At 36.8% G+C, this 21,062-nt stretch overlaps 1 protein-coding gene across 6 annotated transcripts in view; it reads left to right on the top strand.

The window, feature by feature from the left end:
• Positions 1-21,062, top strand: part of pbrm1 (polybromo 1) — a 46,345-nt gene that overhangs the window by 322 nt on the left and 24,961 nt on the right. For 3 of the 6 annotated variants that reach the window (XM_056236674.1, XM_056236671.1, XM_056236677.1), the window contains exons 2-18: positions 6-109; positions 1,360-1,505; positions 1,604-1,701; positions 2,977-3,124; positions 5,319-5,465; positions 5,581-5,691; positions 5,765-5,833; positions 5,921-6,019; positions 6,132-6,217; positions 7,877-7,968; positions 8,394-8,610; positions 10,597-10,738; positions 11,547-11,641; positions 15,327-15,606; positions 17,989-18,094; positions 19,282-19,921; positions 20,023-20,234. In XM_056236674.1, the coding sequence (XP_056092649.1) occupies positions 94-109; positions 1,360-1,505; positions 1,604-1,701; positions 2,977-3,124; positions 5,319-5,465; positions 5,581-5,691; positions 5,765-5,833; positions 5,921-6,019; positions 6,132-6,217; positions 7,877-7,968; positions 8,394-8,610; positions 10,597-10,738; positions 11,547-11,641; positions 15,327-15,606; positions 17,989-18,094; positions 19,282-19,921; positions 20,023-20,234 (2,704 nt within the window). In that variant the 5' untranslated portion in view covers positions 6-93. Of the gene's footprint in view, positions 1-5; positions 110-1,359; positions 1,506-1,603; positions 1,702-2,976; positions 3,125-5,318; positions 5,466-5,580; positions 5,695-5,764; positions 5,834-5,920; positions 6,020-6,131; positions 6,218-7,876; positions 7,969-8,393; positions 8,611-10,596; positions 10,739-11,546; positions 11,642-15,326; positions 15,607-17,988; positions 18,095-19,281; positions 19,922-20,022; positions 20,235-21,062 lie in introns of all 6 variants that reach the window. The other 3 variants (XM_056236673.1, XM_056236670.1, XM_056236672.1) reach the window with 2 other exon arrangements.

Genomic DNA, 21,062 nt, shown 5'->3' with positions numbered 1-21,062 from the left:
TGCAGACACATAACGGTCCCACCTTCACCATCATCATCATCATCATCATCATCGCACTGCTGAAGTGGCTGTGATCATCCGACCTGATAATAAATGCATCTGATCACAGGTTCACGCATTGTCTCATAGCTGCACATCACTCATGTAGGAGATGCTATTGTAATAACAGCATAATAAAATCCGGGTTGTGCAGAAGACGTGCTCTATTGATATGCAGCTTCTTGTGTTGTTCTATATCTGCATACTTTCAAAAGTGTGGACATCTTTCCCTTAAATGGCACATGAATGTTTAGACGTATCAGCTTCGACTAATTCTGTTTGTAAGCTGGTATTAACAAGCATTACTGTACCTTAGGATGACTGCTAATTGTCTAGTACACCAACAATAATCAATTAATTGTATTAAATGCTTATTTAATTAGGGCTGTAATCGCATCTTAACATAAAAGTCTGTGTTAACATAATATATTTATACTGTATGTGTGTGTATATACACGCACATAAATATATATTTAGTATAAATATAATAATATATACACACACACATCGATTTTACAGCCCAACTTGTAATACATAAACTGATTTGAAAACAATTTCCCGTATTTTCCACATATATATACAGCTATAAAGATGAATGAAGATACTGTAAGATATTTATAAATAATTAAGGAATGTCCATCAATCAGTGTTAGAAGCTTTCAGATTCTTTCTGGCATTTTGCTTATTTTAATTTTATTTATTTGTGGTGGTGACTAATACTAGTTGCCATTTTCTTTTCTTTGTAGCAATAATATATATATTTTAACTATGGCTACCATTTTTTATAAACACAACATTGGTAAATGATGTCTAGACATAATTCTGTAAGTAAATGGCACTAATTAGTATTACTGTATTGTGGGATTACTGTTAATTCACAATAATACTTTATGGCTATTGTTAATAAATACATTATTAAATTTGATTTGAAAATGTTCGTTTACTGACCATTTACCACGATAAGCATACTTTCCACCAAAATATCAGTCACTACAATTATTGTTACTATTATGAAATATTCCTAAATTCATATTTGATCTCATTCTAACAGAGTTTTCAGAATCTTTTTCATTTTTTTATTTATTTTGATAACAGTGTTTGTATATTAGTAACTGTGTGACTATAACATTTTGGTGCAATAAGTGGTTTGCTCTTAATCACATCATTCTGTTAGTACCCCGGTATTAAATTAGTAGTATTACTGTGCAACAACTTTACTTCAGCAGCAGTCATTTATAAAAGAATATATTTAAGGAGCATTCAGTTTGATCTTAAATAAGCTATAAGCTAACTATTTGACTTATTACATCTTTTTTCTAGCGTTTACAATGGGCTCAAAGCGACGGAGAGCCACGTCTCCATCCAGCAGTGTGAGCGGAGGAGATTTTGAGGACAGCCAGACAACATCCATACCTTCAACCAGTCGGAAGAGGAGAAGAACCACAAACATCCCCACTGTTGACCCTGTGAGCTTCACCTCTTTAATATCTCTGACATCAATAACTGATGATCATTTTATGTGATCCATCTCTCACAGATCAAGTGACATCTGTTTTCCTTACAGATCGCTGTGTGTCATGAGTTGTACAACACTATCAGAGACTATAAGGATGATCAGGGCAGGATGCTGTGTGAACTCTTCATCAGAGCACCAAAGAGAAGGTCAGTCACACACGAGAGATCGAGCCAGTCATTATCTGAACATCTAAAACTTAAAGGGATAGTTCACCCCAAAATGTAAACTCTGTCAGCAATTACTCTCCCTCATGTTGTTCAACCCCGTAAGACTTTCGTTCATCTTCAGAACACAAATTAAGATATTTGTGATTAAATCTGAGAGCTGGATCACTCCTCCATAGGCTTCTTAAAGGAGAACTCCGGCGCAAAATGAACCTTTGGTCTAATTACACATTGTTACCTAGTCAACCGTTATCTGAGATTTGTTTTCATGATTATCGAATGTAAACAGTTTGAGATGGCTTCTGCCTGTATACGCGAAGTTGACTATGTATAAAATATCTTCTTATTAAACTGTCTGGACACTGACAAAGTTCTCAATGCTTCGGTTTGAAGGTAGGGACCCTCATTATGCTACCGTGTTCGTGTGGGGCTATTTTCAGCCTTGTTAGTGGTATTAACAAGCGATATTTATTTGTCATTACACTATGCCCAATATACTAGCGTTATACTAGCTTTATAGGCTAAACTGTTTTTAGAGATAAAACTATTTACATTCGATAATCATGAAAACAAATCTCAGATAACGGTTGACTAGGTAACAATGTGTAATTAGACCAAAGGTTCATTTTGCGCCGGAGTTCTCCTTTAAGGGATCGAAACTGGCCGGCCCAAAAGTTATGTAAGACATCGTTAAAATAGTCCGAGTGACGACAGCGGCTCAACCTTAAGTTTATCAAGCGACGAGAATACTTTCTGTGCGCAAAAAACAAACAAAAATAACGACTTTATTCAACTCTTCATTTCCTTCTCTGTGGGCCGTGAGATTTCACGTAGTGTAACAGCGCAGCGCTTCTGTGTTGTACGTCACACACACACACACGACCAGCGTCGGCCAATAGTGAGCCTGTGTGTGACGTACAACACAGAAGCGCTGCGCTGTTACACTACGTGAAATCTCACGGCCCACAGAGAAGGAAATGAAGAGTTGAATAAAGTCGTTATTTTTGTTTGTTTTTTGCGCACAAAAAGTATTCTCGTCGCTTGATAAACTTAAGGTTGAGCCGCTGTCGTCACTCGGACTATTTTCAGATTTAATCACAAATATCTTCATTTGTGTTCCGAAGATGAACGAAAGTCTTACGGGGTTAAACAACATGAGGGCGAGTAATTACTGACAGAGTTTACATGTTTGGGTGAACTATCCCTTTAAGCTGTTTTAACATCACAGTGGATAAGACATGCAACGCGTCCCTACAGGAACCAGCCGGATTACTATGATGTGGTGTCGCAGCCCATCGACATGATGAAGATCCAGCAGAAGCTGAAGATGGAGGAGTATGATGATGTTGAGCAGCTCACAGCCGACTTTCAGCTCTTATTCAACAACGCCAAGACGTACTACAAAGTGCGTATATATCTTACGCTAGTAGTCAAATGTTTGAAATCATTTAGATTTCTTAATGTTTTTTTAAGTCTCATGCTCACCAAAGCCGCATCAATGTAATGAAAACTGGTTACACTTTACAATAAGGTTCATTAGTTAACATTAACTAAGAATGAACAATACTTCTTCAGCATTTGTTAATCTTTGTTAATGTTAATTTCAACATTTACTAATACTTTATTAAAATCTTGTTAACATTAGTTAATGCACTGTGAACTAACATGAACAAACAATGAACAGCTGGATTTGTATTAACTAACGTTAACAAAGATTAACAAAAACAGTAACAAATGTATTGCTCATGGTTAGTTCATGTTAGTTAACACATTAACTACTGTTTAATAAATGAACCTTATTGTAAAGTGTTACCTAAAAACGGTTATATTATCACAACTTAAAATAACTGTTTTAATATATTTTAAAATGTCATTTATTCCTGTACGTTTTCAGCATAATTTCTTCAGTGTCACATGATCCTTCAGAAATCATTCTAATATGCTGATTTGCTGACTAATTATTATTGGTGCATTATTATTATAACAGTTCTTAATATCAGTGTTGAAAACAGTTGTGCTGCTTCATATTTTTGTGTATTATGCATATTTTAATATTATTTGTTGAATAGAAAGTTCAAAAGAACAGCATTTTATTTGAAATAGAAAGCTTTTGTAACATTAGGAATATCTTTACTGTCACTTTTGATCAATTTAACGCGTCCTTGCTGAATAAAAATATGAATTTCTTAAAAAAGAAAACTCACAGCTCAAACTTGCAGGTTTCCTCAAAAATATTGATAATGAGAAACATTGATAATTATAAAATTATGTTTCTTGAGCAGCATATCATCATATTAGAGTGATTTCTGAAGGATCATGTGACACTGAAGACTGGAGTAATGATGCTGAAAATTCAGCTTTGATCACAGGAATAAATTACAGTTTATTAACGTTTTTTGTTTTTTATTCTAATCATATTTCTGTATTTTTATTCAAATAAATGCAGACGTGGTGAGTGTAAGAGACTTCTTTCAAAAACATTAAACAATCTTAATCTAAACTTTTGACCGGTAGTGTATATATAAAATATACACTACCGTTCAAAAGTTTGGGGTCAGTGAGAATTTTATTTTTATTTTTTGGAGGAAAGAAATCAATACTTAATTTGATCGAAAGTGACAGTAAAGACATTTATAACGTTACAAAAGATTCTATTTCAAACAAATGCTGTTCTTTTGAACTTCCTATTCATCAAAGAATCATAAAAAAAAAAAAAAAAACTGTACAACTGACAGACCAACAACTGTTTCAACATTGATAATAATAATAATAAATGTTTCTTGAGCATCAAATCCTCATATTATACTGATTTGTGAAGGATCATTTGACACTGAAGACACTGACACTGGTGATGCTGAAAATTCAGCTTTGATCACAGGAATAAATTACACTTTACTATATATTCACACAGAAAACAGCTGATTTACACTGGAATAATATTTAATACTATAACTGATTTTTGTTGTATTTTTAATCAAATAAGCGCAGCCATGGTTAGCAGAAGAGAATTCTTTTAAAAGTATTTAAAATCGTACCGACCCCAAACTTTTGAACTGTAGTGTATTTGTATATCGTTTTAATTATTGTGCCATGAATAGGTTTGAGAATATGAGATTGAAATATTGATGTTCCTGTAGATCTACCAAATCATTTAAATAAGAAATTCACAAATGGCAAAAAATACAGGTGAAACTCGAAAAATTAGAATATGGTGTAAAAGTTCATTTATTTCAGTAATTCAACTTAAAAGGTGAAACTAATATATTATATAGACTCATTACATGCAAAGTGAGATATTTCAAGCCTTTATTTGTTATAATTGTGATGATTATGATTCACAGCTTATGAAAACCCCAAAGTCAAAATTAGAATATTGTGAAAAGGTTTTCATAAGCTGTAAGCCATAATCATCACAATTATAACAAATAAAGGCTTGAAATATCTCACTTTGCATGTAATGAGTCTATATAATACATTAGTTTCACCTTTTAAGTTGAATTACTGAAATAAATGAACTTTTGCACCATATTCAAATTTTCCGAGTTTCACCTGTAAATAAATACAAATCAAAATACGCTAAAGCCTGTGTTCCTGTGCAGCCAGAAACCCCGGAGTGCAGAGCGGCTTGCAAACTGTGGGATCTGTACATTCGCACCAAAAACGAGTTTGTGCAGCGAGGAGACTATGATGAAGATGACGACGATGACGACACACAGGAAACCCCTGGAGGGGCCACAGAGGAGGAGGTCAGAGGTCGCAGATCTTGACTGTCGTGTTGTATCTGTCCCCAGGCATGATGTGGACCTATTCAGATGAGGTTGGACAGAGTAGAATGAATTCTGCTTTGTTTTGTTTGTACAGTCTGTCTCAAGCCTTAAGGAAGTTCTTGGGCAGCTTCTGGATGCTGTGCTGACGTACACAGAGCATGGGCGTCTCATCAGTGAACTTTTCCAGAGACTTCCCTCTAAAGTGGTAGTTGTCCCAGTTTCATTTGAGTACATACACAAACATATTATATTATTATTAATTAAACATTCTTTTTCAGCAATATCCAGATTATTATGCTATTATTAAAGAACCAATAGATCTGAAGATCGTTGCACACCGGATACAGGTATCTTATTATTATGATCATATTCGATTACAGCTTATCAGCATTTATTATCGATTTACACTGAAGTTTGTGTCTTTTTCCCCCTAGATGTGCTACTATAAAAGTGTAAACCATATGGCTAAAGACATTGACTTGCTAGTCAAAAATGCCAAAACCTACAATGAACCCGGATCACAAGTGTTTAAAGTAATGTGTCACTGAAATTCTGTTTACATTTGTATACAATTTACATCATATCTTAGACTTGCACTGATTAGCATTTTGTAATATTTTAATACATCTAAAATGCAATTTCCAGGATGCAAACACCATCAAAAAGATCTTTGCACAGAGAAAACTGGAGCTCGAACATGCAGAACCTGTTAAAAGTAGCATCAGGATCAGGTAAGTTATGTTATGGATTACATATTATCATAACACATTTTTATTAGTTAGTTATTTTACCTTAAGTATGTAAAATAGAATAGAACTATTGAATTGTATCAAATATATTAGTTTTCAGCATCAGGATGAGGTAAATTATGGATCGCATTTTATGGATTACAAATGATGGATTTTAATATTATAAAATAATTAAATTGTAAGAAATGTGCTAGTTTAACCACATGCAGCATTTATTTAACTTTTGGCAATATAATATTTGCATTTGCGTAATTTTACAATTGCAAAATTGTAAAAATTATATATAAAGTATCATTGTGTTACCATGTTTTTTTAAGGGTTGTAACATGGAGTTACCCAGGAAGCAAACAGACATTGACCCAACATTAGCACAACGTCTGTTGTTGTGTTGGCCCAACGTTGGGTGCTGACATTGGCCCAACGTAATTGTGTCCGTTGGGCCAACCATGTGATTGGACGGCCAGCAGACCTTCTGCCAACTTAAAAACAACTAAAACAACATTGGGCCAATCATGTCATTGGACAACCAGCAGACCTTCTAACAAATTAAAAAATATAGCCTATTTTAACCATCTGCCAACTTCATAAATAGTAAATAAATAAATAGGCTTTACCTACCTTACACTCAAATTTTAAGATTGTGCCATGCATGGCCTATTCAGTGTTGAATTGCATTAAGAGACGGCACAACAGACAAACTGAATTGGTTTTAAAAATGACCCTATTTATTGGTTAAAACATCTCCACAGTCCATTATATAGACATTTTATACAGATACATTCTGCAGATTTTCATTCTGGATTTGCAACGATGAGTCGATCGACAAAAAAAGTAGAAAAAACTACACAAAGGCAGCGGAAAAAAGGCAAAGAAAAGAAAAACAAAGTCAAAGAAATCAACAAGGAACCAAAAAGTGACAAAAAAGGCGGCAAAGAAAATGCGGAAGAAGGGCAAAAAAAAAAACCTGCTGAAAACTGAGAAAATGTGCAGATTCTCTTCCGTATTCTGCAGATTTGAAGCGAATTAGAGATTGTGTGTGGCTCTGATGATGAAGACGGAGCGGAGGAGGAGAAGTAGCAGCATACACTCCTGTAAAAAACAACAAACATACAAACAACTTTTAAGTTTTTCACTGGTCTGCTGGACTTGGTTGAACAAAAATAAACAATATGTTGTTAAATAATGTATTGTCATTATTCAATGGTATACTAAAAATCCATGTGAAAAAAATTACTTCTCACTGTTCTCAGGTCAAATATTTATGCAATTAAAATGCGATTAATTTCGATTAATTAATTTACAAAGCCTCTAATTAATTAGATGAATTTTTTTAATCGAGTCCCGGCCCTACACACAACCCAAAACAGGAAAAAAAGTTGGGGTGTTGTGTAAAATATAAAAACAGCAAACAGAAAAACAGAATGTGATCAAAGGACATAGTCAACATATCAAATGTTGAAAATTACACATTTGACTCTTAGAACTTACCTCAAAATGCCCATTAAAATACCATAGTTTTCTTTTCTTTTGTACCCACTCTAATCTGTGGGTTTTAAATGAATGAATGATCTTTATCTACAAACTAAAACATTTATATTGTGTGAAGTTTGACTTGTGTTTTGCACTGGTGTTTGTGAACAGGAACAGAAGGTTTGCACAAGGAGACAGACTCTCCTCCATCACCACTGCTCTACAGTACGGCTCAGAGAGTGAGGAGGATGCCATACTAACTGGTAATAGCACTGTTGAAGACAGAGCTGAACATCAATATATTATGTTAGAATTTGTCTTATATACTATATTCTAGGCATGCGCCGAAATTTCAGCTGTTGAAATTATCGGCCGGAAATGGCATTTTCGTTTTTTTGACCGAAAGAGAAAAAAGGCAGAAAATATACCGCGCCGCATAGAACTGAATGAAGAATGATATATTGATATTTAATATAGGCCTAATTTCTGTCCAATTTTTGTTATTATTTTTATTTTCAATTATTGAATTTAAAAAACTAATTTAAAATAAGATTTTTTTTTTTTTTTTTTTTAAGTAATTTTCGGTTTTCGGCCAAGTGCATCCAGAATTTTGGGTTTCGGCCCAGAATTTTAATTTCAGTGCATCCCTACTATATACTAATCCGATGACTGTTTCCATGTTCTCCAGGCTCTGTTCATTACGATGAAGGCGAGTCAGAGGCCGACAGCCTGCACTCCAGCATGGACATGTGCAACCCCATCTTCCAGATGTATGAGGCGGTGCGGGGCGGCAGAAACAGCCAGGGACAGCTCCTAGCCGAGCCCTTCTTTCAGCTGCCCTCCAGGAAAGACTTGCCCAACTACTTCCATCAGATCAGCCATCCCATCTCCCTCCAGCAGATAAGGTGCAGTCGGACAGCGGCGTCGCTGCACGCTCCTCGGTTTTGAACAGAGGATAACATGTATTTTATAGGGGTGTAACGATACCCTCATGTCACGATTCGATACATATCACGATACGATTTTATTGCGATACTCCAAGACATATGATAAAAGGTTGTACTGTTGATTAAAATGCTAACTTTGATATTACATTGTGGGTTTAAATGAGTAGGTTTGGACTTGGTGCTTGTTACCCAAGGACAATGGTGACACCAGAATAAAAATATTCATGATTCTGAAGCTGAAAATACAGAATTATTTTAGACGAATATACTTGCACTCTGTCACTGACTAGCAGTGTTGTGCTAGTTACTAAGAAATAGTAACTCGTTACAGTTACTAGTTACTTCATTCAAAAAGTAACTCAATTACTTTGTTGATTACTTACACCAAAAAGTAATGCGTTACTGTTAAAAGTAACTTTTTAGTTACTTTAAAAAAAAACATTCTTTAATGTTCCCATTAATGCCCTTTAATGCGTTATGGTCTATACAAACACAAAACTGACTTAAACAGAAAGTCATTTTTAAACACTATTTTATTTGAGTCAGACCAGCACAAACTGAATATATCACTAGGATTTCTGAGGTGACTCGCTATGCTGACTCGCGATCTTCGCAGTAGTGAACGCGCCAGAGAGAAATGCACATTTCATACGGATTACATAAGCAGAGAGCAATCTGCAGTCTGTTTTTGTTTCGTTTTGAATTGTTCTGTTTAAAAGTAGACTTGTGAGGCAAGTAGGCTACCTTATACGCCGAGTTTCGGTTCATTTATGAGACGAGCTCCGGTTCACGCGCCGGCGCCTCCATTTCGTGATTATCTATCGTCTGCTATATTTACTTCTTATTTATTAAATCCAGGCAATTGGTTGATGAAACATTGATTAAAATTAAGATGCAATTAATACAAAACGAAATTCACTTTAAAGAAAGGTTTTGTGCTTTCTGTCTGATGTCTCTGCATGTATCAAAGCATCTTTTAGTGCCTCTTTCAGAGCGCGTCGCGTCCGTAACGGAGAACTGTCACGTCCGTAACGTTGTTTTTTCCTCATAAATGCGAACACTAAAAATAAAATAAAATGAATATTTTGTTCTTTGGAGACTGAGAGCCAACCCTTCTTCATTCGGTGGGTAGTAGTTTGCACAGTGTAATTCACATAATTACGAAATATTTATTTTAGGCCTAAAAAATTCAGCCCGTATTAATGTGCATTTTCTAAGCTTAGAAAATGGACAAAATTCATTTGATTCTGATCATAATGTAACATTATTGTGAAATTGATTTATTTATAGGCTATTTGCTATTAGTATAGTAAAGCCTATGTTTTTATCCAACTAGGCTATGTGTGGGCCTTATGTAAAATACAAATCGCGTCCCTTATTGATTTGATACGGACGTGTCATTTTACTTGTAAATACGGGACAATTCCGTATTTTAAGGGACGGGTGGCAACCCTACCACCAACAATGCGTCGCTGCTGTAAACAGGTTAGGCTGTAGGCTACACTTCAGCCAAAATTAATTAATTAAAAAAAGTAACGGACAAACGCACCATATGGTAACGGTAACGGAGTTAATTTATATAAAAAGTAATGCGTTACAGTATGAGTTACTGTCAAAAGTAACTGCGTTACAGTAACGCGTTACTGCCCAACACTGCTGACTAGATATATTTAAAATAATGTAGGCCACTTTTTACTGGTAACATCAGATATTTGGTATTATCCGGACCCACAAATATTCCCCCATTGCATTATTATACATTATAATCAACTTATGTATAGTAGTTTAATGTAGTACTGACACTAAAACTGAAAAAAATTGAATTTTTTTCTCACAATTTTTATTTTGGGGGAACTATCCACGATACGTATTGTTGCATTTTTGTATTGTGATATATTGTGGCACGATATATTGTTACACCCCTAGTATTTTATCTCTCCTCAGGAGTAAGATGAAGAACAATGAGTATGAAAGTGTGGAACAGATAGATACAGACCTCAACCTGATGTTTGAGAACGCCAAACGCTACAACGCTCCCAACTCTCAAATCTACAAGCGCGTGCTGAAGTTGCAGCAGATATTGCAGGTAATATACATCCATTCCACTCAGTGACGTGTTATACATTACTGTGAATTACAGTGACTCAATAGGCAGTGTAGTTACAAATGAATGATTTTGCTTTGCTTCATGACATGCAGAATAAAAAATAGATATTGTAGCCATTAATTAAGAATTCACTCCCTTGAAATGACCACAGTTTAACTAAAATGAGGAAATTGATGTGTATAATGTGGCCACAAATTAATTTGTTCTTAAACAATATCTTGTTTTTTCCCCCATAATGTCATGTGTGGGATCTGTACATTTATACTGTGAAAATTATCTAAAAAAGAAAAAACAATACAAATATTTTATTATTAAATATAATATTAATTTATAATGTAATAATATTTATTTGCATATTATATATTTGTATTATTATCAATTGAACCTTCTCTGTGATAAACTGTAATAAATCTTAAAATAAATCTTGGCTGTTTGCAAGTCTTTTTTGTTGTTTAATAGAAAAATCATTGGAAATTGTTGAAGTTACAGTAATATATGGAATTTCACAGGTTTAGATTTTGAGAGAAGCTAGTTTTCATAATGTAGAATCTGTTTATTTATATGATTGACTAACTATAATAAACCAGGAAACTAGATGAAGAAAATTAAGCCATGCATATGTGTTGACATTCTCCTAAATCGTGATTATCAGTTTAACCATTATCAAGCAGTGCCAAATGAACCTACAGTTCGTCACATAAACTATAAACATGTTCCACCAACGTGTGACATCCAGAAAGAATCCGTTTTGTCTTCACTTTATGTTTATGTATACGTGTGTCTTCAGATGAAGAGGAAAGAACTGACGAGGAGAGATGATGAAGATGGTGACAGTATGCTCTCATCCACGCTCTCTGACGGTGGCAGCATCAAGCGCAAAAGGTACATTTACAGCATTAGTAAACCACTGATATTAGTGTATGTTTGGCACTTATGGCACTACATAGTTGAGTACATAGTGTATAGCAGGGGTTTTCAAACTGTGGGTCGCAGATTGGGAAGAGGTGGGTCGCTGCAGCTGAATTTCATGAGTGACACATACAAACAGGTTGCACGACGAACCAACGTTAAATAGAAATCGCTATATTGCTTAGAGCGATTTAAAGCTGCAGTAGGGAGTTTTGAGAAAACGTTGACTTAGCTTGAAAATTTGAACAAGCACAACTTACAGGTCCCACCCCTTGCTCTCTGCCCTCCCTCCACAGCTCGTCCTCCACAGCGGAGCCCGTCGTGAACGCGCAGGCTAGTAAACAGAGCCACCGATAACAGCGGATAAAAAGTTATATGGCACATTCACTAATAGGGACTAAACGTCAATAATATGCTTTACATTTAATGTAATTTTACTGTAAAATACCGTTAAATTTACAGTTTTTGAAAGTGAAAAAGAACAACTCATTGTATAATTAACAGTGAAAAACCGTAAATTGACATTCCCACAATTCCCTGCATGACACTTCACATTTGATTTATTTTTGTTGAAATAACAATGTTTCCTCTTAGTTTTCTTAGTTCTTTTCTAATCAGTTATGTACATTAGGGTTTTATGTTACATTTAATGTTGTTAAATTAATGTTTATTGCATTTTTAAAATGTCATGTGTGTTACCATGATGGTGTTTAATGTTAGTGCGAATAACACTGTGCAGCTTCAATATATTAGTATTAACATTCTTGTGGAAGATTGCTTGTGATGAGCTTTGATTTATCATGTGACTATCATCACTGCTGTGATGGTTGTTGGTTGTCAGTGTATTACAATGGTACAAAACAGATATTAATACTTCAATAGGTTGGAAAATTATCATTATATCAGATAATGAATTACGGTTTAATACTGTAAATTTTACGTTAAGTCTGTAAAACCAAAAACGTTGATACCGTATTTTTGACGGTAAAGTTATCGTAACCACAGCTGCCAGTTTTTTTCCGTAAAAACAACGGGATTTTTTTACAGTGTATGGCCTGCCCATACTTTGACTACAAACTTGGTCCTCAAATCATTATGTATTTTGCAATAGCCTACATGTAACTTTATAATGTTGCACTCTTTCTATAAGTTATAAATAGCTAGTAAGATAACGTTAATACAACGGTAACTAACGTTACAGTATGTAAGTAATTATTCTAGCGATATATGCTATATAAGGTGTGCTAGTACATTATTTCAGCAACATGACAAGCCAGTGAATTAGCAGGTTTCAATTGTTGCTTAGCAGAGTGCGTGACATTTTATCTACAGCTTATGCGGCTAGAGTTTTGACACCGAGTCAATGGGCTCTGTGTAATTCTTTCTTTTTCGCTTGTTTATCGTCATCGGTCTTTTTCCTTTTACCTCTTTGTTTTATGAGCAGGTGTCACTGGAGAATTGGCAGTTTAGGTTGTTTCTCCGTCATAAGCACAGCTGCAGCACGCCGGCAATCTTGAGTTTGAACGACGGCTCGCGCTGTGCAAGAGAGGGGTGTGACCAGCGCGGACACGAGCGTGATTGACACTGCTAAGACATTCCTCTCGGCTCTGATTGGTTGTTTCTGACCGGGAGCGTGTATTTATGCAAATGGCAATAGGACCACTGGGAGGAGCCTGAAGAGCTTGATTTTTTTCACAGATTATCTGTCTCATATTCTACTGTCAGGACATAAAGACAGTTTTAACAAATATATAAAAAATATATTTTTTACAAAAGTTACCTACAGCAGCTTTAAAGTTTGATAAATATGTCAGTATTGTGTTTGATGAAGCGCGCGCGTGCGACTTGTTGTGATAACAATTTTCACCGTCTCAGAGTGGCTTCGGTTCACTAAGCAGTTTGGTGCGCATTATTAACGAGAAGAAACTCGTTTACTCCAATCACTGCGCTGCATTCTGCATGAGATCGCATTACACCGGAGAATTCAAATGTCACGAAAGGCTGATTCAGGTCTGGGCTGCGTTTCCCAGAAGCATCGTGAGCTAAGTTGATTGTAGAGACCATTGGTGGTAATGGCATACGATCTATTTAGGCATACGATGCTTTAATCTCTGTCGTCTGTTCAGCGCTGTTGTCTTTCAGAGATATTGTCGTCGTAAGAGTGCGTTATTTTGTGTTCCCTCGCATGCATTTTGATACCTACCAATGCATAAGGAAAATATATATGTAAAAAGCATTTAAAATGTATACACACGAGCACGAAAGCGTTTTCTGCGCTGGACAACGCAATGAGTTTAACAACACTCGCAGCATAAATATTTTTGATGATGATGTTTATTTCAAACCTGCATTCTAGTTTTCTCACAAATCAACATAACAGACAAATTATACAAGTGCATGGTTTGAAAAGGAGGTAGATGAAGCAAACGCTTATATAATTCCAAACCCCCTCACATTCAACACAAAATGCAATACAGAAACAATATATAAACAAAATAATTCAACAGTATTCCTGTACAATACATACAGAAGAACAATTGTTACTATATAATTAGTATAAGACAAACAAGACAAAACATCATTTCAATATTAGTATTGAAATTCTAGGTCCTGGGCATACTGTCTTATAAAATTATTAGTCTATTATTTTTTTTATATTCTGATTTGTTGTCATATCAAAACTTTGGTTAAGGTTAAGCTTACTTAATCTTTTTCATTTCTTTTAAATTTGTTTGGGTAAATCAGTTGAGGCAGCAGACAAAAACTACTCAGTATTCTTCACATTATTTCAACAGCCATTAGGCTACTATTTTAATTCTCAAACTTTTTGATAATGTACCATAAGTTTGTATTGCAATTTAACTTATATGTCATACTATGACAAGGAAAAAAAACTGCTCTAAAGAGAACTAACGCCTCCCACCCCACATTCATGCTTTAAAATTATTTTGGTGCGTCTTGAGAGAGATTATTCTTGTCTACGTGGGTCCTGGAATGGAAAAGTTTGGGAACCCTTGTTTTATAGGGCTAGCCTGGGAAAACCCAGACAACTTCCGGCAAATTTAGATTTGCTCTGAAAGTTAGTCTGGCAAAGAGCTCATTCAAGCCCATTTCCAATCCGCCGAAATCGCGGCACCAATCAGAAGCGTTGGGGCGGGCTTTACACGATGACGACAGCGCTGGGATTTTGAAGCAGATTTTGTAGCCTACATTACAAAGATGGATGCCGCCGTCGAACATCACTCGTTCCAATCAGCTATCGCGTCTGTTTTAAGCCATTTGAACGTTTCCTTTTAGTTAAAAACCGAGCAAACAACAACACTCGGAGATGTGTCTCCGCCGCTCTGCATACGCCATCTCCTTCATCGCTCTGATTGGGTTTAGGTCTATCCGCCACGTCCGTTGGTGACGCCCCTCTGGAAATGATTTGTCTATGACGCTTTGCCAGAACATAACTCAGTTACAACTGAGAATGGTCTGGTTTTAACCAGGCTAGTATAGGGCATCGGATGGAAATTAGCCTTTGGCTAAAATCCGGCATTTTTACATGCATGTACTCCATGTTATGTTCATTAAAATGCACTGTCCAAATCAAATAAATTTAATTTAATTTTAAAAATTCATTTGGGACATTCACGCTTTGCATCACCTCTTGCAGCCATAAGAAGAACACAAAGAAAAACCGCATGAAGGCTCTGTACGCTGCTGTGGCAGAGGCTCGGGAGATGGGCACAGGACGGAGACTCTGCGACCTCTTCATGGTCAAGCCCTCAAAAAAAGACTACCCAGACTACTACAAGATTATACTGGAACCAATGGACCTGAGGACCATAGACCACAACATCCGCTCTGACCGATACCCCAGTGAGGACTCCATGATGGAGGACATGAAGCTGATGTTCCGTAATGCACGTCACTACAATGAAGAAGGCTCTCAAGTGAGTCTAAGGGTTACTAATAAGCTTGGAAAGACCGTGTAGACTAGCATGGGTGTCCAATCCTGTTCCTGGAGATCTACCTTCCTGCTGTTGTGAACTTATTTCTTCTAGAGGGTTGGAAACTCAGAAGCGAAGACCAGGAGACTCGGGTGTATCTATACCCAAGTCTGCTTCGTCCAAGAATCTTACCGAAGTCTGACTAAGGAATATACATTGTAGTTGATATACCTATCGAGGGGGAGGGGTTACATAGAGGTGGAGACACTCTGAAACAAAGCATGTAAATGAGGTTTACAGGTGTAGGAACCTGCGACTGAGAGTGTTACCCATCCTAATCCAATCAGCATAACAGTGTCATGTATAGATGGTAATCCAATCAGCCTGATTGTATCACCCATACCTTCACATTATCTTAGAGCTTAAAGGGTTAGTTCACCCAAAAATGAAAATGATGTCATTAATGACTCTCCCTCATGTCGCTCCAAGCCCGTAAGACCTCCGTTCATCTTCAGAACACAGTTTAAGATATTTTAGATTTAGTCCGAGAGCTTTCTGTCCCTCCATTGTAAATGTGTGTACGGTATACTGTCCTTGTCCAGAAAGGAAATAAAGACATCATCAAAGTAGTCCATGTGACATCAGTGGGTTAGTTAGAGTGTGTGGAAGCATCGAAAATACATTTTGGTCCAAAAATAACAAAAACTAGGCCTTTATTCAGCATTTTATTGTCTTCCGGTTCTGTTGTGGATCCGCGTTCAGTGCCGCTGCTGACGTGTGTCTGGTGTGTGTGTGTGTGTGTGTGTGTGTGTGTGTATTCCGGTTCTGTTGTGGATCCGCGTTCAGTGCCGCTGCTGACGTAAGACGCTGCTGACGTGTGTCTGGTGTGTGTGTGTGTGTGTCTGGTGTGTGTGTGTGTGTGTGTGTGTGTGTATTCTGGTTCTGTTGTGGATCCGCGTTCAGTGCCGCCGCTGACGTAAGACGCTGCTGACGTGTGTGTGTGTGTGTGTGTGACGTAAGACGCTGCTGACGTGTGTCTGGTGTGTGTGTGTGTGTGTGTGTGTGTGTGTGACGTAAGACGCTGCTGACGTGTGTGTGGTGCGCCCGAGCTTCGTTTACAGTCTGAGGGAGACGCATGCTGGAAACAAAACAATCTTCGCAAACATGTCTAAGGATTTCCACACAGAGGAAGACTCAGCCATATTTATTTGAACCCGAACACACGGACGCACCAGACACACACACACACACACACACACACACACCAGACACACGTCAGCAGCGTCTTACGTCAGCGGCGGCACTGAACGCGGATCCCCAACAGAACCGGAAGACAATACAATGCTGAATAAAGGCCTAGTTTTTGTTATTTTTGGACCAAAATGTATTTTCGATGCTTCCACACACTCTAACTAACCCACTGATGTCACATGGACTACTTTGATGATGTCTTTATTTCCTTTCTGGACAAGGACAGTATACCGTACACACATTTACAATGGAGGGACAGAAAGCTCTCGGACTAAATCTAAAATATCTTAAACTGTGTTCTGAAGATGAACGGAGGTCTTACGGGCTTGGGACGACATGAGGGAGAGTCATTAATGACATCATTTTCATTTTTGGGTGAACTAACCCTTTAATGGCCAGGCAGTGCATAAAAACAAAAGATGATAGTGTCAGTGCTCAGATCAATAGAGAGATCAGGACAGACAGGAACAGGCGGGTTTGTGACATAATTTACCTTAGTTACAAAATTCACTTCCTCAGTTTATATACTATAGGATTGGAAGCTAAATTAAACATTTGAATAAATTTGTAACACTGCAAATTTCAGCTCCAACCCTGATCAAGCCACTTGATAATTACAGACGGGTGTGTAGAGCAGGGCTGGAAGGTAGGTATGCTGGGAATATCCCGAATGAAATGTCCCACTTCAGACCTCAGTGAGTTCCAGGCAATCAGGTTCACATGTTGACCACATGATGTCGCCACGACACAAGAGCATATTGTGTTTTTGTGTCAATTATGGCAAACACTGAATAAAAACAACACAAATTGCTTTCAAAATCAAAAATGAAGCTGTTATTACACGTTTATTGGAAGCAGGACTTTCTGACATCTTAGAAGTGACGTCAAATGACGCTAAGGTTGGGGTTGATCGATGTACGCCGAGTTTGAGTGTCGTTCCAGATATTATATTTAAGAACGAGGTGGGAAAAATCTGGAACACAGCAGTAGATCTCCTGGAAGAGGATTGGGCACCACTGGTATCGAGCAAATGACCATGAAAATGAGCTTTCTGAAGAATTTCATTGTTGCAGGGATTATAATACTAACTGCTCAGTCGTTTCATGACTAGCTTGTTGTTTGGTTTGACTCTAGGTTTACAATGACGCCAACGTTCTGGAGAAGATATTAAGAGAAAAACGAAGGGAACTTGGACCACCGCCGGATGACGAGGATATCGTTTCACCCAAGCTGAAAATTAGTATGTTTAGTTTTTTATCAGAAAAATCACAATTCGATCTTTTCCCCCAAATCGTGAAGCCAGTTTTAAACTTACATACATGTTTGTCAGACACTCTTTGTTGGACAGTTTTTCATCAATTCTACCACAACGAGTCAGCAAATGCAGTATGATCCTTTTTAAATTGGAAGTGTGTCATTTTTACACCACTCGGAATCGTAAAACAATAATATTCCCAAAACTAAATTCTCAAACTTTCCTACTTTCTGCATCATTTGCAACTACATTTTTTAAATGTCCATGTATGCATTTAGCAGACTCTTTTATCCAAAGCGACCTACAGAAAAAGAACAAAGCATTCATCACAGAGCCAATAATCATTGTGGTACACAGTGCCATGTCATTTTAAAGTCCCCCTCTTGTTTATAATTTTAAAACTCTGATCACCAAAATGACATCTTTGAAAAAAAATTATTCATGCCTTAAAATTTCTTGAATGTAACTCGACACCTTTGCCTCATTTAGTATACGCGGTTCTATGAATATGCAAATGAGCCCCGCCTCCACTCACTCACTCGGCTCAGAGATCCACTGGTTGACGATCACACGTTGATCTGATTGGTTACAAGGTCGTTTGTGACGTCAGAAACACCAGCGATTTCAAACCGTGCTTTTGAGAATTTGAATTTGCACATGGTTTCTCTTAAAGCACATTAAAAACACCACATAGGCATACAAACAACATTTAAAGCTTGATTTTCACCACAGGGGGACTTTAACATTAAAAAAACGTCTGAATTTAAAGGGATACTCCACTTTTTTTGGAAATAGGCTCATTTAAAACTCCCCCAGAGTTAAACTGTTGTGTTTTACCGTTTTTGAATCCAATAGGAAAAAATATATATTTAAATAGGAAAAATATCGAAACTCTTTGGTCATTTTTTTGTTGAGAAATGCTAATGGTCTTGTCCACTTCAATGATGTATGCTAAGCTACGCTAAAAGTGGTACCGCCAGAACCGGAGATCGGCTGAATGGATTCAAAAACGGTAAAACTCAACAGTTTAACTCTGGGGGAGTTGTAAAATGAGCCTATTTCCAAAAAAAGTGGAGTATCCCTTTAAGCTCTTATTTTTGGAGTGAGGTCTCAGGAGTTCACCAGTGCTCTTAGGAGAAGCTGTGACTGACCATGTGCCCCTGTCTTTCCAGGGAAGAGTGGCATCTCTCCTAAAAAGTCCAAGTACCTGACCCCTCTCCAACAGAAACTCAATGAGCTCTATGAAGCAGTGAAGAACTACACTGACAAGCGTGGACGGCGCCTCAGCACAATCTTCCTCCGTCTCCCGTCCCGCGCTGAGCTTCCAGACTACTATGTGGCCATCAAGAAACCCATAGACATGGAGAAGGTCAAGAGCCACATGCTTTCCAACAAGTACCAGGATGTTGATGCTCTGGTGGAAGACTTAGTCTTGATGTTCAACAACGCTTGCACGTATAACGAACCTGAATCGCTGATCTACAAAGATGCATTGGTGCTTCACAAAGTGCTTTTGGAGACTAGGCGAGACTTGGAGGGCGGCGACGACGCGCATGTCCCAGATGTTGCACGGCTCATCCAGGAGCTCATCCGCAATCTTTTCGTCTCAGTGCTTGGCCACCAGGATGATGAGGGGCGTTGCTACAGTGACTCGCTGGCGGAGATCCCAGCTGTTGATCCTAACAATTCCGATAAGACTCCACTGAACTTTGAGATCATCAGAGCTAACGTGGATAAGGGCCGTTATAGGAGGCTAGATGTGTTCCAGGACCATATGTTTGAAGTTTTGGAGAAGGCCAGACGTCTGCACAGGTGATGCTCTTCATGCACTCGTTTTGTCTTGGGGGTTTTTGTACCTGGAGAGGGTAAAGAGTTGGTTTTGCACGATACCAAATGTTTAAATTGTGTCGTAGGACGGACTCTGAGATCTTCGAGGACTCTGTGGAGCTCCAGCAGTTCTTCATCCGGATCAGAGATGAGCTGTGTAAGAACGGAGAGATTCTGCTGACGCCCGCCCTCAGTTACACCACCAAACACCTGCACAGCGATGTGGAGAAAGAGAAGAAAGAGAAGCTGCCGAAAGAATATGAAGAGGATAAACTCAAGAGAGAAGAAGAGAAAAAAGGTACTGTTCCGGTTTGTGTATTCAGAAATACATCATATAATGCAATTCATACATACAATTACTTGAACATACCTCTTCTTCTGTGATAAACATGTTTTTAATTTCTGAATTCAAGTTAATTTTTTTAATTACTTAAATACTTATTTATATAAATGCTAGCACTATATACTAGCAAAAAGTCCTAAATATAAGTATAAGTACTTATACAGCATATAAACATTTACATTTATATATATTGGTTATATATAATACTATGTATAATCTGCCAAATCAAGGTCAATAAAATATTAGATAAAAATGATCCCACATTTTTTTTTTATCGTATCTTTAAATTCAGAAATATTTATGAATTCATTCTTTTTTGGAAAAAAAATACCTTGAAAAAATAAGCATGTTTTTAATTTCTGAATTCATAATAATTTTTTAATTTAAAGTGAAATCCTTAAATTCAAGTGAAATATTTATGAAATGATATTTCATGATATATATATATAAAAAAAATTTTTACCTTAAAACGGGTATTTTTTGATAATAATGACGTGTACACTACACACGTTTTAAGGAAAATGTGTAATTAATTTTATTTGATGTTTACACCACATTTTTAGTCACTTTGATAAAAAATGTAACTGGGCACAGTTAAAAATGGCATAAATGTTTTTCAGAACCATATGACCTACATGAAAAAAATAGTAAATTTCTAAGAGCTTGTATTAAAAAAAAAAAGAAAAGAAAAAAAGAATTTTCTTTATCTTAGAAACCCTTATTTACCATTGACCCATTTACACAAGTGACATTTTGTAACCATAATCAAACAGGATAAATATT

The sequence above is a fragment of the Rhinichthys klamathensis genome, unplaced genomic scaffold, assembly GCF_029890125.1.
Source record: "Rhinichthys klamathensis goyatoka isolate OS25496 unplaced genomic scaffold, OSU_Roscu_1.1 h1tg000461l_1, whole genome shotgun sequence".
Taxonomy (NCBI): Eukaryota; Metazoa; Chordata; class Actinopteri; order Cypriniformes; family Leuciscidae; genus Rhinichthys; species Rhinichthys klamathensis.
This window is presented reverse-complemented; position numbering and strand designations above follow the sequence as displayed.